This window comes from Macrotis lagotis, chromosome 4, assembly GCF_037893015.1.
Source record: "Macrotis lagotis isolate mMagLag1 chromosome 4, bilby.v1.9.chrom.fasta, whole genome shotgun sequence".
Taxonomy (NCBI): Eukaryota; Metazoa; Chordata; class Mammalia; order Peramelemorphia; family Peramelidae; genus Macrotis; species Macrotis lagotis.
In genome coordinates this window covers 102529034-102547699 of record NC_133661.1, presented here as the reverse complement: position 1 = coordinate 102547699, position 18666 = coordinate 102529034, and the positions used below count along the sequence as shown (strand labels likewise).

Here is an 18666-nt window from a genome sequence, read left to right as displayed (position 1 = left end):
GACTCCAGGGCCAGTGCTCTATCCACTGCACCACCTAGCCACCCTTATTATGTTTACTCTTAAACAAGAATGCTTTAGGGGTGGTTAGGTGGTGCAGTGGATAGAGCACTGGCCCTGGAGTCAGGAGTACCCGAGTTCAAATCCGGCCTCAGACACTTAATAATTACCTAGCTGTGTGGCCTTGGGCAAGCCCCTTAACCCCATTTACCTTGCAAAAACCTAAATATATATATATATATATTAGTAATGTATAAAAAAGATCACTTGTACAAAAATAAAGAAATGCATACAAATCAAAAAAGCTAAAATTTCAGTGAAATTACCTATAGAATGCATGCAATTATAAATATAAGTAGGATTTGTTTCAGGACAAAAGATATACAGATATGGAGCAAAGTCCAAAGAAATTCAGTCTTGGAGTCAGGAAAAGCTGGTTTCAAGTCATTTCTGATGCATTCTGTGAGGTCCCACTTGATGAAAGCCTTAATATGGATTCCTTAAGCAGTGAAAGCCAAGAAAAATGTGGGTTTCTAAGCAAGTCTTATTAGTGAAAGCCATGAACAATGTAAACTAAGATTAAAGTAGGACAAAAGGAAAGCACATTATCAAAGCATGACCAAAGCATGAATGTATATATCCAGCTTATATCCTTCTAAGTATGGGACTCTAGCCCAAACAGCACTCATGGAACCCAAGTGTCTGGGACCTGAGGCTAATGCTCCAAAATATCAGACAATCCACACACAGCACCTCCTTCCTTTGTTGGTTTTCTATAATTACAAGGGTTTTGGGGGGGGGGGGTCTTCATGGGGATCCAAAGGGTCATCAGGACTGCCTCAATCTGCCCCTATGACTATCCCACTTTGATTATATTAAACTATTTATATCATCAATCTGAAGCAAACTATTTATATCATCAATCTGAAGTTCTCTGGTCTCTTTCTTCAATATCATGTTTGACTCCTTGTTGGGGAAGTTTTGAATATTCCACTTCAGGGGATTCTCAGGCAAGACACATACTACTAGCCATTATTTGGCTATCAGCAAGTCACAGCTTCTCAATGCCACCACGTGCTGAGACAATAAATCAAAGAAATACTGCCAAGCCACATTAGTGGGAGGGAATTGTACACTGAAGAGTTCCCAGAACCAAAAAGATCAGAGGTCAATCAAAAAATGTTAACAATTTAATGATCTGTATAAAACTAAAGGGAATATGAAAATAATTCTTAGTGATATGTTTCTATTCCCCATCCTACCCCATTGGAATTATGTAATCAACTTTCCAACTCCACTTCTCAAAAACAAAGTATAAGACATGAAGTACATTATGATTTTGTAATTTATTATAATAAAACTACATTTCTGTGCTTGTGACATGACATTGAACAGGCATAGAAATTAGCTAACATTTTCAAACTGGTTTAGTTCACAGACTCACAGTTATTTTTTACATTTTCCATCAATATTTTTTTACATTATTAATTTGTTGTTTTTATATACAGATATAGGCAAGTAGTTTAAAAACTGCCATCAAGGCATTTCAGAGTTCGAGATATTAGAACAAGGTCAAAAATTTCTCTTTCAAAATGTTATCATTAGTTTCTATTAAACTAAAATGCAAGGTACTGAGTCTCCAGCTCCTAAGAAGAACCAAAATGATTTTTACATTCTAATTTTTCTAAACTAGAATCAACAAAAATCTATGGACACGTTCCATCCCATCTCAAGTCTAAAACTACTTATTTACATCAATCTGCAGTCAGTCATGCCAATATTGACACCTAGATCCTCATTATGAATATAACTATCCCACATTAGAGCAATACCTCTATACTTTCAATAGAGGTCTTTGTTGTGAGCCAGCCTTGAGGCTAACCCTCCAAAAGAAGGTTTCTCACCCTAGCAAAGCAATAACACAATAGTTTTTGTGCTTACTAACTCCAGGGGAAGTATAAATGTGTACGTGTATGAATGAGTGTGTACACAGATTCATACATGCATATATATATATATATATATATATATATATATATATACACACACCCATTATCACATAAAATGCATGTTACCTTTTGCTTCAGTATAATTTCATCTTTTATCACTGATTTTTAAGTGTCTAAAATATACATTAAATTTTCCAAACTGCTCATAATCTAAATTCACAGTAATCTATATTTTAGATAGCATTCCCTTCTGTTCAAATTCAACAGATTTCATTCTGTCAGTTTTAAATGGGGGAATGGGGGGGGGGGGGGTGATTCGGTCTCTCCTATTCCGAATTACACAGTACATTAGCATTAAGAAGAATGAAGCTTGATATTACTTGGTGAATCCTTCATTCAGTCTTCCCCAGAGTACATGCACTTGGAATTGTCTTAAGCACGTGCGGTATAGTAAACCATAATAAAGTATTTACAAGCACCTAGTTTGTTAGCCTTAAATGGAAGCCACCAGCTTTAAGAAAATATTATGCAAAAAATATCTGTTAACAAAGAGTATGCTTTGGCTACAGTTGAGTGGGATGGAGATCTGTCTTTTGCAGTTTCGCTAAATGAACTAAATTTATTCCAGTAATTGAGGCATTAAATAATGCATTATTTTAAAACTATCTCTGGTATCAGAGTCTCTGAATTACTATAACTTTGGTTGAGATTTTTCTTCCTTAAAAAAAGTTTTCAAAGCACCTGTTAATAACAAAAAGCATGCAAAATTATGCTCACAGTGTGTTAGTTGAGTGATAAAATCATTCGCTTCACTTTCAAAAGCATTTGACTGGAAATCTAGAAAAGACATAGAGGTGGGAGGAGAGGGATCTAAATGTAGCTATAGGAAACAAAAAGAGAAGTTATTATTCATTCCTCAAAGCAGCAATTGTACAAAGGAGATCCTTGCTGGAGTGATTGTGCAGTGGACCTTCCCACATTAGCTTACCAGCAAATTACAACAGAGCTGAAAAAGCCTTCAATTGAAATTTGGGGGATTTTTTAAAAAGGCAGTTTATTTGGGATTTCCCAAATGCCCTAAAATGAATTTAAAAAAAAAAAAGGCTGATTCAAGATTAAAACAAAACAAAGAGAAAAAGGAAGATCCCCTAAGTGCCCTATCTAAAATGCATGTGTTCATTCCTTGCTAGCTGGCTAATAAACTACAATGCTAAAACATGAATTTCAATCAGCAGCCCCCAGAACAGTGGTTTGGGAATACAAGGGGACTAGAAGATTAGTGCAAACACTTCAAATTAGTTTACTATCAAAATAACTATTTGCTTCATTTTCCAGAAAGCATTATTATAGAGTAAGTTGTGATTTAACTTGGAATTTGACTCTTAGAAGGGTCACAAGATTCTAGCATCATTGCTGTACATTTGAAGTGAAAATGTTTTGTGTAATCAATATGTATCCAAAAATCCCTGATCATTCAAGAGATATGATTAAATAATGTTTAAAACTGTAAGTATTAACAAGTCTTGGTAATTTCACATTAGATTTAAAGACAATACACTACAGTCTTTGGGGGAAAAAATCTTAATTTCATAATACCGTAGAGATAATGAGCAGCAGGCCACAATAAAACATTTTAATGTCACATTATCTTTAAGGAAATATCATTATTAGTGCAATTAACTTAAAATTATGCTGTCTGCTAACAAAATAGCACAAGTCTATTACTCACAGACAACCTTTCATAATTATTTGCCACTGTGGGGTCTCAATAACAATTTAACATGATAGGTTTTGGCATGGAATTTCCCTATATTGTCCCAAAGCTAAATGTTGCCTCCAACACGATTACTTCACAAAGGAGTCACAATGCAGCAACCCTCCAGTCACACATAGCACTGGAGGCTCAGAACTCTTCACCTGAAGGGAAGCTAAATTCGTGGCTGGGTAGGAGTTTTCCAAGAAGCAACCCAGAGGCTACAGAAATAAATCCCTTCTGGACAATCCAGAAGGTGGCAATTTCCTTCATATTTCACAAAGAAGTAGAGACACACAACTTTGTGGAGAGGAAAAGAGAACAGGAGGTCCTGACCACCAGCTGAAGGATCAGTTGTATACTATGGTCAATAAAAACTCAATGGCACTTTTTGCAAAAGTGAAAGATATTTGGCCAGCTCCTTTTGAACTCTGCCTACTTGACTTATTCCTTACTATGGTATTTATAGTGATTTTAATTTCTTGACCTAAGCTATTATTTTCATTTCATGCAGCTCTAAAACATTTTCTATATCAGACCCCAAAGAAAACAACATTGATCCCAGGCTACAATGTGCATTAGCCCATTCAATTTTTAAAGAGCTTTTGAGTGAAAGGTGCATATATGAAAATTTACATGAGTCTATTTTTTTTTAAGATAGTAAAAAAAAGTTGGTGAACTGAATGATTTTAACATATTTTTTAAAATTCTGGTGGATTTGCTGAAAGCATTAAGTTGCTTATCAAGCTTGGGATTTTTGCTTATCACTACATTTTTGCAAAAGTCACAGTAATTAGACCTTAAAAGTACTTATTTAAAATGTAGTTATTGAATAAAATCCAAAATAATTTACCAAGATTTCATTTTTAAGTCTACTGATTTTGATTTGCAAATTGAGGCTAAATTCAAGTGTTAAATGTAGGTTATTATATTACCATAGAATTAGGATTATCACAAATCCATGGAGAGAAGAAGGCACTTGTCTTCCAGTGGATCCAGTCAGATAAGGTCCTATCACATAATGGCACCTCAAATGGTGGGCTAGTGAAATCCTGGAGACTGCTGGTCTCACCCACCTACCATCTGTATTTTTTCTCTTTAGACAAAGGTGCTGCCATTCTTCTATAGTACAACAAAACTTAAAATATATTCCAGTAGTTTCTGCCGGTTACACTGAGGTAGAAAAGTGTTGCTTAGTTCCAAAATTGATATTCTTTTTTTTGTTTTGTCTCCTTGAAAACCTAAGAAAAGAAAAAAAATCATGTTTATTTTTTATTTTATATCTCTATTCCACTCTGGCCTTCCACCCACCCTAGGGACTTGGCCATTTCATCACCCACAAAGAAACCAAAAATAAAGGAGATGTGAATGCCTACTTTGAACATATCCCTCTATTATTTTGATTAAATTCAAGCGAATTTATTAGCTGTCTATTATGGTAAGATGAGGAGGATACAAAGTTTTAAAATGGCATATTCCTTGTTTTCAAGGAGCTTCCATTTTACTTGTATAAGTATAAAATATAATACAAAGCAAAATATGATAGGCAAATTAGAGATGCCAAAAAAATATTCAAAGAAAATTTAAACAGAGAACACTTTCAATCGTGGGCAAATAACCTTCAGAACATAGTCTTGAAAATAGTGGTCTAAAATTGTAGTAGAATAGGGATAAACCAGGATCATTTCCAATAAAATCAAGGATAAATAAGGATTCGATCATCACCGCTATTATTCAATGTAGTATTATTAGACATGTTTGCATTATAAGAGAAGAAAAAGAAATTGAAAGAATTAGAATTGGCAATGAGGAAGCAATTCTTTGTAGAGTTATGATGGTATACTTAGAGAACCCAAAAAAAAAATCATCTTAAGAACTACTTGAAACAATTAACTTCAGCAAAGTAGCAAGATATAAAATAAAAACACATAAATCATCAGCATTTTTATAGAAGAACAAAAAAGTCAAAGGACAAGAGATAGAAAGAGAGATTACATTTAAAGTAACTAGATGACATAAAATACTTGTGAATCTAACTCCCAAGACAAACCCAGAAACTATATGAATACAATTACAAAATATTTTTCACACAGTCAGATTTAAACAATTGAAAAAGTATCAATTGTTCGTAGTTAAGTCAAGCTAATATAATAAAAATGATGACAATTCTATACAAATTAAATTATTCAGTTCCAATACTACTTAATCAGACAAATTAGCAAAAACTACTTTACAGAACCAGAAAAAATAGTAACAAAATTCATCTGAAGCAACAAAAGGTCAAGAATATCAAAGGAATTGATGAAAAAACATGCAAAGGAAGGTGGCCTAGTTGTACCAGAACTAAAACTGTCCTATTAAGCAGAAGTCTTCAAAACTGCCTAGTACTGATTAAGAAATAAAAGTAATGGACTAGTGGATTTGAAGAGATACAAAATAAATAATTATAAATAACAACTTCAGTAATCTACTGTTTGACAAACCCAAAGACATTAGCTTCTGGGATAAGAAATCACTATTCCATAAAAACTGCTAGGAAAACTGGAAAATAGTGTGGCAAAAATATAGGCAGAGACCCATTTCATACTCTATACCAAAATAAAGTCAAAATGGGTACAGAATTTAGATATAAAGGGAGATACCATAGGCCAATTAAGAGATGAAGAAATATTTTATCTGTCAGATTTATGGGAAAGGGAGAAAATTATGAACAAACAAGAAAATATTACAAATTGTAAAATGGATGATTTTGACTATATTAAATTTAAAAGATTTTGCACCAATAAAACCAATGCTGCCAAGATTAGAAGGAAGACAGAAGGCTGGGAAACAATTTTCACAGCAAGTATTTCTCATAAAATTTCTAAAATATATAGAGAACTGAATAAATTTATAAGATTATAAGTCATTCCCCAATTGATAAATGGTCAAAGGATATGAACAGACAATTTTCAGATGGAGAAATTAAAGCTATATAAAATCATATGAAAAAATTCTCCAAATCATTATTGATTAGAGAAATCAAATTAAAACTATAAGGTACCACTTCTCACTTGACTAAGATTAAAAAAAAAGAGAGAAAAAATGATCAGTGTTGGAGAGGATGTGGAAAAATTGGGACATTAATGCATTGATGGTGGAGTTGTGAACTAATCTAGCCATTCTGGAGCACAATATAGAACTATGCCCAAAGAGCAATAAAACTGATCATATCCTTTGACCTAGCAATTCCAATCCTAGGCCTATATTCAAAAGAAGTCATAAAAAATGAGAAAAATCTCACATGTTCAAAATTTTTGTAGTAGCAAAGAATTGAAAATTGAGCCATCAACTGGAGAATGCTGAACAAGTTACGGAATATTATTGTTCTGTAAGAAGTCATGAAAGGTTGGACTTTAGAGCAAAAATGGAAAGAATTAGATGAACTGATGCTGAGTGAAGAAAGCAGAACCAAGAAAACATTATACACATTAACAATATTGTGAGATGCTCAACTATGATGGATGCAGCTCCTCTCAGCAGTTCAGAGATCAAAGACAACCCTGAGAGAAATGATATGGACAATACCTTCGAATTCCAGAGCAGGGAAAAAACCATGGAATCTGAATGCATGTTATGTTCATTTTTTTAAAACTTCTCTCATGTTTTTCCTTCTTATCTCATGGTTTTCTTTCTTTCCCCTTAGTTCTAATTCCTCTTACATAAAATGACTAATATGCAAATATGTTAGACACAAATATACATGTTAATATGAAAAATGTAAAATGAATAAATGAATATAAATATGAATATCTTTTACTAAATATAATTTAAATATAAATGTGTATTTGTTTCTAAATATAAACTAATAAACACAAATGTACATGTTAATGTGTAAATATGTAAAACAACTAATATGTAAATATGTTAAACACAAATGCATACTGCTTGCTAACATGGAGAGGGAGGAATGAAATACAAATGGATGAATATGAAAAACTACTACAATAGGAAAAAAAATAAAATTTTAATTTAAAAAATGTAGTAGATTCAAAAATCCCTCCCATCAGTCAGTCCTGCCACCCCTTCCACCTCACTGATTTAACACAGAACACTGAATGGCAGCAAGTCTAGGGTAAGGACAAATAGTAATGCATCCTTAATAAAAAAAAAAAAGCCACAGTCCTATTTTGAAAGTAAATGTAGGGGCGGCTAGGTGGCGCAGTGGATAAAGCACTGGCCCTGGAGTCAGGAGTACCTGGGTTCAAATCCAGTCTCAGACACTTAATAATTACCTAGTTGTGTGGCCTTGGGCAAGCCACTTAACCCCATTTGCCTTGCAAAAAAAAAAAAAAGAAAGTAAGTAAATGTAAAAACTAAAAATAATTGCTAATAGCCAATTTTTTTGTGTGGTGCTAAAGATACATGGACTTGTTATTTACAAAGATGTCATAACTATTTGAAATAGACAAGCTTATGGGCCAAAAAATATTCTATAAAATAATCTTTACCCACCACCATCCACAAATATCTTTGTCACCTTGAAAAAGCATATGTATATACCATCCCCATCCCCCATTCCCAAGGTCTGCAGGGGCAGCTTAAGTTATAGTTACAGCTAAATACATATGGAATAAAACTGAAAGCAAACTTCTGCAGAAATGGAATACTTACCCCAATATCCTTAAAGATTTTCACTGCATTCTTCACAAGACAATATGTAGCACTCTCAGCTGTGTGAGGAAGGGAAATGAAGACACTGAGGTTAAGAGGAGAACATGGTATCACCATCCAGTATCAGCACAAAGTCAGCATGGTGGAAGGGAAAGAGCCCTAGCTTGGGAATAATAAGAGCTCTATAACTACCTCTGATAATGTTGTCATTTTTCTTTTTTTCTAATAATAAATATTTATTAAGCACCTACTATGTGCCATTCACTGGGTGAGGTATTGAGGATACAGTCTTTATTTGTTTTTCTTTACATTTTATACATTTACTTATTTTCACAATACTACAATAGTCTTGTTGTAAAGGTAAACATAATCCCCGCCTCTCCCCGCAAAGATAGAGAAACCTTGAGAAAAATAAAGTGAGAGGGGGAAAAAAAGTGTACTTCAGTCTGGGTTCAGATACCACTGGCTCTGTCTCTGGGATAGGTTGCATTCTTTATCATAAGTCCATCAAAGAAAGTGCTTTAGTATTTTTTCCCACAGTTGCTATTGCTAGCTGTATTTCTCTCCATTCTGTTCCTCCCCACTCTCATTTAATCTATTCTTTCCTTTCACCTTGTCCCTCCTCAAAAGTGTGTTGTATCTGACTACCCTCTCCCACGATCTTCCCTTCTTCTAGCACATGCACCACCCCCCTCCCCCCGCCCCCCCAACCCTTTTCTCTCCTTTTTCCTCTAGGGCAAGACAGATTTCTGCATCCAATTGAGTGTGTGTTATTTCCTCTCCAAGTCAGTTTGGATGAAAATGAAGGCTCAATCATTACCACCCCTCACCCTACTCCCTTTACTGTCACTTTTCTTGACCAATTCATTCTCTATCTCTGGGCTTCAAATTTCCCATCTATTAAATGTGTGTGTTGGGGTAGATGTCTCTAAGGTCCATCTCTAGCTCCAAGAGTCTAAAAATCACATTCACAAATCTATGTATAAAAGTCACTTTCCCTCTTCCTACCACCAATTTCACCCCCTCAAAAAAATGAGTTGACGTACCATATACAGCAACATTCCTTTCTGTTCTAGTTATTAAATACTTGTGTAACTTCTGCAGATACTCTGGTTCTGAGACAGGGCCATTGAAGTTATGAATGAAGATGGCAGCTGAGCTATAGGCCTCTAACAAAGGCCCAAGAAGCCTTTGCAAGAAAGTGAGGAATTGCTGGTGTTCTTTGGACTGGCTCACCTAGAAAATATAACAGGAAGAATTATCATTAAAAACAAAATATAAACAATCTCAGAGGAATATACTTTGGATGACTACTTAAGATAGTCATTCAAAAACTGACTAAATCTAGGAAGGACAAGCCACATTATCACTTTAAAAAAGGCAAGCTATTTTTGTACACATACTTACTAGAAATCATCAGCTTTAAAACAGGACACCCTAAGAATTAATAACTAGAAATAACAATATCTTTGAGTCAAGTATCCAGAGTACCAATACAGACTATCCAATATGGTGCCTAAGCCTGGCCCCTGGGGCCACACCTGCTGGGGTTCATTAAGCAGAAGAGATGTGGAATCAGTGACTTTCACAAGCAATAAGGATTGTAATATAAGGAAAAGTTTGAATTCAACACAAAACTCCTTGGAGAACTTTTCTTATCATAGAACCAGTGCAAGGCAGAGTGCAATTATGTAGCAAGTGCTTTAAGAATTGTTTAATGATGAGGCTGGCTAGGTGGCGCAGTGGATAGAGCACCAGCCTTGAAGTCAGGAGTACCTGGGTTCAAATTTGACCTCAGACACTTAATAATTACCTAGCCATGTGGCCTTGGGCAAGCCACTTAACCCCATTGCCTTGAAAAATCTAAAACAACAACAACAAAGAATTGTTTAATGAAAAAAATTAAATTTGTTGCAACTCTGTTTTTTTGAGCACTAGGTCTGTGCAGGGCAATGTCCTAGAGGCTGAGAGGAAATAAGAGGACTATGATCTTGTCTTTGGTCTTCAAAGAGTTTATAATCTCTCTGAACACAAATAAACAAAAAGTAGAAAGTACAATGACAATTCACAAAAGAATCATTTATGCTTGGAGAATATGGGAAAACTTTAGTACTTAAACTAGGTGAAAATCACACACTAATATGGAAATGTTTTATATGATAGCACATGTATAAATGATATCATTTTCTACCTATCATTTTCAGAAGGGAGGGGAAAAAAATTTGAAATTCAAAATCTTGTAAAAATGAAGGCAAAAATTTACATGATAGGAGAAAAAAATGTTTAAATAGTATCAAACACACACACACACACACAGCTTATATTTCATATTTGGCACATTTATACTAAGTTGATAAAAACTACTATAAACTAAACCATACTAGTCAACTGATGTTATGCTTGTGTATTGCATAGAGATCTTTCTCTCTCACACAAACTCATATCCACCCACAAATCCTCTATCAACAAAAAGATTTTACACACATACTAATCTTCCCAATTTTTCTAATCCTTATTTCCTTTACATCAGTAAAGTCATTATTTTTAATTGCACCAACATCACACTTCCACAGACTTCAAAATTTTACAAAAAAAATACCTTTAGGTAGCAATCTCTCTGCTCTTCACCAAAATCACTATCCTCATCTTCTTCATCACTTCTCCAAGACAAAGGTTCAGGAAGTTTCTTTTCCCAGGGCTGTTCTGTGAGACCAGGGCTAATGTCTTCTTGATCATCCTGCTAAATTAAGAAGTGGTCAAACAGAGATCACTAATAAAGCACAGAAATACAATATAGAAAAAAAGAGAAAGATGTAATATTTGGGTTCCAATGAGATAGCCTACATGTTGGTTGGTTCCTTATGGACCCTCCTCTGATTCAGGCTACAAATCTCTCTATGTCTCTCTGGCTCTGAAGCAGCTTCCTAGCTACTATCTAAAATTTCTTTGAAACTCTAACCAAAGTAAGTAAAATAACATACAAACCAACTCTTTGCCCCCCCCCCAAACTGTTTGCCTACACTCATTATAATATCACTATCAATTCTACCAAGAACTACAATTGAAACCAAAAGGAATCAGTCACTAAGTATACAAACATTTATAAAGTACCTACAATATACAAGCCAGGGAGGTCACTTAATGAAACAACTGATTACACTTCCTATGCACAAGTCTTGTAAAACACCCATTAGGAAGACCGTACTTTACAGAATCTATGCATGGAAGTCATTACTATAGATAGCTAGGTATCCAAAAATGCTACTTGCCAATTCCCAGTATGTCTTTTTCCCCTACACCTATGAAAAATTCCCTATGTTCCCTGAACATTGACATGCAAATCACCTAGATCTAGGTAGCAAACAAAATCAAGGTTAAAGTCTCCCACTCTCAGAAGGATCCTTTGGAGTACAGTTCCCCTCAGGCACTAGAATAGTTCACTTCGCCTCAGAAGCAAACTGCCCCTCCCCTGAGTATGCTGTTCCCAGGAACCAAGCCTTACCACTTAAATTAACCACATGAATGGACCCCTCTCTCTCTGGATGTCCTTACATGAGTTTTATTCGATGTTAATATGTAGATGTCTGACTTGCACATTGAGTTCCATTCTCCCCTCTCTCCCCCCACTCTTCACTATTGTCAATAATACTGCATATTAGATGGGCTGCCATTGTTATGACACATTCATGGCATTTAAACTCATTAAGGGTTTGTTTCCCTTGGCATTGATGACTGGCCAGTGGACCTTTCTTTAGACATAAATCAGGTCCCTTTTGACAATCACATCCTTGGTTGAGACTTGAGCACTAGGAGTCCAGTCTTATAAAACAATTAGTATTAACAGCAGAAACTAGTAATAACAATTTAGAATTATTCTAGGCTACGATTTTCCCTCTATAGAGTGATGCTGATAAGGAGATAAGTAGAAAATAAATGGTAGAGAGGAGCCAGATCCCAAAATAGATATAAATCTTACCTCAGCTACTACAAGAATGCCATACTGTATAAATCTTCCTACAGTTTCATGACAAATTTGGTAAAAAGTCTGGCAAGGCTGAAAAGAAAAGTATTTTGGAATTGAACATTCTGCATATTTTTCTCAGTGTTTCATCAGGTAGCTAACAAACATTATATTATTTTTATTTGCCACCACACAAATTCTAACTTCCTGGCAAAATATTTTTTTTCAGAATCACCTTTTCCTGTTTAAATAAATGTAAGTTCAAAAAGTTTTTTAACTCTTCAGGTTAGCACCAAGTATAACCGGGATCCTTATGAAATTGATTTTCTCCCAAACAAATAGATCAGGTTAAAGAACTGCTTAGAATAAATGAATATACCATTTTCTTCTTTTTAAGAAAGATCCTCCCCTAAAAAAATACCACTTATAGTTGGAGAAGTGAAATACTCATAAACTTCTCTAAGGGAAAAGACAGACAACTCCATCCTAGAATGTAACACTCCACCTTCTTTCCCTTGCTGACAACCTCAAATTACACACAGAAAATAAGGTACCAATAATCAAGAAATTCTCCAATGAGAATCTTATTACATCTTATATTAAAAAAAGACAAGAGGATAAAATAAAGTCTAAACTGCTCCATAGTCTCCAGTGGATCACTATATCATAGTCACCCTCTTAAGTACATATACTTTTCTCATTACAAACTACCAAAATAAAAAACTCAGCAGATACTCATTTAATAGGAAACCTGGTACCACACTGATAAAATGAGATAATCATTACAATATGAAACAATTTTACATCAAAATGTAAAAGGTTAATTTTATTATTCTGGTCTTTTAGTTTCCTCATTTGTAAAATGAGAGAACACAACTCGACTATCTCTATGAACAGTTTCAGCTCTAATTTATGGTATTATCATTAGTTATCAGTGTAACTGATCAATGTAAAACATTCGTTACCAACATACTAAGGTCACAGAAGAACATACACAAGCATATCGATGGCATAGCCCTCAAGAACATAGCCACCACCATGCCACAAAAAGACATTGGAATAGGATTTTTTTACAAGAGTGAAAATATTTCAAGGCCTCAATTGATATATCTATTATTTCCACAATTGTGTAAAGTGACTGTAAATTACAATGAATTTTGTTTAGGTGTCAAGATGGAAATAAGAAGCAATAGCATAGAAGAAAAGGTTTTAAGAAAAAGACTGCAATAACCTTTTCAAAAACATTTTCAAGAAAAGAAAATCAGATGCCATGATTAAATGTTCACTTACTAGTGATATGGTGCCTTCATTAGAAAGCAGATAACATAAGCCAGCAGCCTTACGGACAAGCTGTTCCTGGCTAATCATGTGGGGTGATACACCCCCCGTAACCCCAGAGCACCTTTTATTCAGGATAGCATAAAGGCTGCAAGCTAAACAAACAAAAACAAAAATGAGAAACAGGAGCTTGAACTTTTTAAGAGAAACTAAGAAAAAGATTAACTTTCAACCTAATATAACAAAACTGGTCAATTGTTTTAAGTGTCCAAATTAAGAGTTCAGTAACTGCAAACTAATGTTACTTAAGAAAATGGTCTCTAAAAAGGAATAAGCATTATAGAACTTAATATTATTGCCAAGAGCCCTGTATTACATGGAAAGATTTGATTTAAAATAGCTAGTAAAGAAAATGGTCTCCACAGAAATATGGATATGCCTAGGCACATCTTGCCTGGTCTTTGTCAGCTCAGTTCCCCTCTTCTCCCCAAACACTTCGATCTATAATAACCTAGCCTGCACAGCCTCAGGGACCCCTCCAACTCTGATTCTATGAGCTTCCCCTTCCCTAAACTTTTTTTTTACACATTATCTGGGTTACATATGTAATTATTTCATCATAATCTGCCTTATACCGATATTTAAATGTTTTGTATCTATACATCTGGTTTTTGTCCTCATAACAAAAGTGGAAGCTGTGGGAGAGCAGGTTTCCTCTTTCCTTTACTATTTCAATCAATAAACACAAGGAACTATGTCCACAGTAGGTGTTGAATAAATCATTACTAAGTGAATTACTAAAACATTCTATGACTTTGTCTTTTCTGATTTTTTCAGACCAATTCTACTACAATTTATGTTGTTTGGTTTTTAAAAACCATGAAGCTCTATTCTGACACTTAAAATTTAGTCTTAGTTAATATGTGCCATGGATCTACAAACCCATAATGGCCTCCATGATGAAGACATGTAGCACCCCATTGCTGTAGAAATTAAGTTCAAAAACAGAAGGAATAGTTGTGCTTGGAGTAATGAAGAATTCATCATTCCGACTAGTATTGGTAATGGTTACACAGTTTCCCAGAAGTTGTATTGCATGCATGACTACATCTTCTGAATTTCCTGAGAACCCTAAGTCAAAATCCCGAGCCAGCACTTCCTCTTTCATAATGAAAAAATCTTCTACCAATGTAGAAAGATCAATTCCCTACAGGAACAGAAAAAAATCATCATGATTAAGTTAATTTTCTGGCAAAGTCAACATATCAAAAATATTTAAAAATGGAATTTTTTGGTCATGTCATTCCTATGTAAAGAGCAATCATTCCTCACCATTAGGATACATGGATGACTTTAAAAAAAACAGCAAATTTCCATGGAGCTAGATCACAAAGCAGGCAAAAAAGAAAAACTGCAAATCACCCATATGGCCACAGATAGAAGACCCAATGGCTATTTACAAGTCATCAGAATCCAGGTTAAAAATACTTCCCCCTTGTGAAAGGGGAAGAAGTGGGGAAAACTTCTTTAAAACTCTCATTTTGGGATGGTGTTTTCCTCACTTTGGGAACTAGAAAATGCAAATTCAAGTAGCTTTCTAATTATGAATATTAATAATGAATTCTATATAACTTCTTCAATACTAAGCATCTATTATACAAAAAAGCAGCTGATTTTATATTCTGTTCCACAGGCACAGTAAGTATTTCTCCAACAAGAATGAACTTCTTGAGGATCCAGAACTTATCTAATTCTTATCTTTTGCATTTTACAGGCCCTAACACAGGATTGAATACATAGACAATGGTCAATTAAATATATTAATTGGTGACAAAACTCACAAATATTGTAAAATGTACCTTTTAAAAAAAAAAATCACAGTCTTACCTGCCGGTGTCTATAGAGTAGTAAACAGGCCACTATATGTGTTGACATAACAGCACATGATTTATTAGCAGCTAGAAAGAAGGGGGGGAAAAAGGCTTAAAGCTTTTGACCATTAACTTAGAAAATATTTGTAGTTCAGTTGTGTCAAACTCTTCCTGAACCCATGCTCTATAACTGTTCATGGGGTTTTCTTGGCAAAAATAATGAAGTGCTTGCCGTTTCCTTCTCCAGTGGATCCCTTTGTCAGGAAATTAGAGGTTTTAAGTAGCTTGTCCAGGATTATATAACTAGGAAGTATCTGAAACTGGATTTGAATTCAATTCTTCCTAACTACAGGTCCAGTGCTGTGTCCCCTGAGCCACCAGAGACCTCTTAACTTAGAAAAGATCTGTGACTTAAATAAAAAATATTTAAGATTGAGAAACAAGCCATTGGTAAATTTATCATAAAAGTAGCACTGATATGCTATGTGTACACCATACTGTCCTTCCAAAATTATCAAAAGAGGAAGGGGGTTTAACTTGCCCAAGATTCCATCTACTTCATTTATACTTCCATGTCTTCCCCAGGTACACCCTGCTGTTTAAATTTTTCTCAGCTCATTGTGATGTTTGTCCTTCACTCTTGAAGAATACCATGACTTCAGGGAGGTGATGCCATGATTAGAGTGAGAAAGGGCTGTGGAAAGCCACCAGTCTCACTCTCTCCTCCAGTCATCTGGGTCCAGTGGCCCGATATGAATGAGGATGACTGGAGTTGGTCCAAGATGCAAGCTCAGTTTTAAGTGACTTAACTAAGGTTATACAGCTAGTAAGTGTCAAGTATCTAAGGTCAAATTTGAACTCAGGGCTGGTGCTCTAGTCACATCAATCAGCATATTATTGTAGTCCACAAAAGAACATTTAGAATAATATACAAAAACACTAATTATAAATCAAACAAGTAAAGGAACATGAGAGAATGGACAATATCAGAAGGTGTTTAAGAAGATGTCAAGTGGGTCAAATTACCAGTCTTTATGCTAAACAATAGACCAGAAGTTTTTAACATTTCCAGTAACCAACTTTTCAGATTGTTTTCTGAACATATATTTACTTGCAAATTTCTTTTAAAACAACAAATCCTTTCCATTCTTTCCCAGAGCATAGTTATATTTTATTATTAGTGATGATTAAAGTTGCAGAAGCAACCTCATGAAGAATTCCATTTTTAAATTCTCAAGTTCCAACTTAACCTCATTTTCTTTATGCATATTAATTTAAAGACTCCCTCAAAAGAAGTAAAAACACAATTTTTGGAAAAAATAGAGGAAAGATCAGACTTTACACCCACACAAGGGAAAACTGAGTTACTAGAACACATAGGTCATCCAACTAATGGAAGAGTAGAGCTTTCCTACATACATATATCACTCTCCTTTTGAATATGAATATAGTCAAAGCTGTAATCTCACTGAAGTATTTTGCTACATTTAGGGAAGCCCATGACCCAGGAGACTTTGTCCATGTCATCCCAACTACAATCCCTCAATTACTTTTGATATGCTAAAGTAGAAAATGAGGGCTTAATAATGTCTTCTGTTGTTCTTCTGAGCTCAGAGTGCAGTTCAAATTTGTATCATTTTGACTTCTAGGTAATTTGTCTTCCTGTGTCAAATAAACAGAATGAAGTGGAAATACAATCTCCTTCAAGGCAATTACATCAATCAGTATCAGGCCCCTGAGTTATAATAATCCATTGGAACAATACTTGATCAGCCAGTTGGTGATATTCGTGGAAAAAAGAGAAAGAGGAGTTTTTTCCTCCTGTATGTTTAAGTGTCTCATAATTTTCTGGAACCTGATTACAAAAAATATTTGCACAAAACCCTGTGATCATCTTAAGCATGTTTCCCCATAACAAAATCTTTAATGTCAAGTAGACCTAAATGCTCCAAGAGTCAAATAAAGCCTTCAGATAAGAGAAATAGTTCATAGAACTAAGCTCCCATAGTTCATCTCATTTAACTTTACTCCAAGTTGAATGTTTTCAAGAAAAACTGAGATGAAAAGAGAAATATTACATTTTTAACACATACTGTAACTCACATAAGAGATTCAGTCATTAAATTTAATCAAACTAGATAAAGTTCATGACATAGTTAGTTGGAAATCTAAAGGAAATCTACCTTAATAAATGTTTATGATAATCTATACGTATAATTCAGATTTACAGCCAGGACATGAATATGATTAACTCATTAAAAAAAAGTTAGGACCCAAAACACATATAGAAACACATGACCTCAGTAAATCAAATGAAATCAATTAATTTTAAATCAATTAATAAATTAATTTAAATCAAATCAATTAATTTTAAAATAAAATAAAAAACAATTCAGTTTAAATACTTTGATATTTCACTTACTAAACATAATATGCTCAGCAAGATTTGCTATTAACTTCCTCCTGAAGAGTTCATCATTTATATTTCTGGATTCATTAACTGTAGCTTCTCTATTTTCATCAGCAGCAGCATCATTAGGTCTGAAGAAAAAAAAATTCATTTAAATTTTAAAATGAATATTTAATAAGTCCAACTTTAAAAAAAATAGTTTTAAGTTTTTTGTTTTTATATCAGTCATGACATAAACTCCTCTTGTTACTTAAAAGTAACAGCTGATAAAGTGACCATTAATGATAGCTTATTCAATTCTCATCTTCTTACAAGCAAACTAAAAAGTTAATGTCTTACACTGTTAAAGCAAGAAAATAAGCAAGAACACTGTTAAGTTATGAGGCATGTTAAGTCATCAATCTCTATGGATTAATTTCTCCACTCTAAAAACAAGATGCTTTTCTGCATTAATAAATAATGAATTTCAATATTACACCCAAGAAACGTAATATCTATCTGAACTATCACTATGTGTCAGACATCTGAAGCACACTAAGACAAATCTTATTAAAATGCACTTTAGAGTTCAACAACTCTGAAGTTGCCCTAAAGCAAGTTCTTATTCAAATGTTCTGATGAAAAACTCTGCAAATTAAAATAGCAAGGTTCTTTTATTAAGTGAATTAGACTGAAAGATGCAAAATCTATTACTAGATCTAATTTAAACCACAATAGACAGAGTTCACATATTCATCTACAGATAATTCATAGTTGGTAACTGGTCTCTTAGATCAAGAACATATTCTAGAAAT

At 34.2% G+C, this 18666-nt stretch overlaps 1 protein-coding gene across 1 annotated transcript in view; it reads right to left on the bottom strand.

Annotated features, from left to right (window-relative positions):
• Positions 1-1324: 1324 nt before the first annotated feature.
• Positions 1325-18666, bottom strand: part of LOC141522703 (glycerol-3-phosphate acyltransferase 1, mitochondrial) — a gene marked incomplete at its 5' end in the record, with an annotated part of 28752 nt that continues 11410 nt past the window's right edge. The window contains 9 exons of the mRNA XM_074236204.1: positions 1325-4940; positions 8353-8411; positions 9399-9588; positions 10952-11092; positions 12329-12406; positions 13604-13746; positions 14534-14798; positions 15479-15549; positions 17885-18003. Coding sequence (XP_074092305.1) covers positions 4893-4940; positions 8353-8411; positions 9399-9588; positions 10952-11092; positions 12329-12406; positions 13604-13746; positions 14534-14798; positions 15479-15549; positions 17885-18003 — 1114 coding nt within the window. The remainder of the gene's footprint in view (positions 4941-8352; positions 8412-9398; positions 9589-10951; positions 11093-12328; positions 12407-13603; positions 13747-14533; positions 14799-15478; positions 15550-17884; positions 18004-18666) is intronic.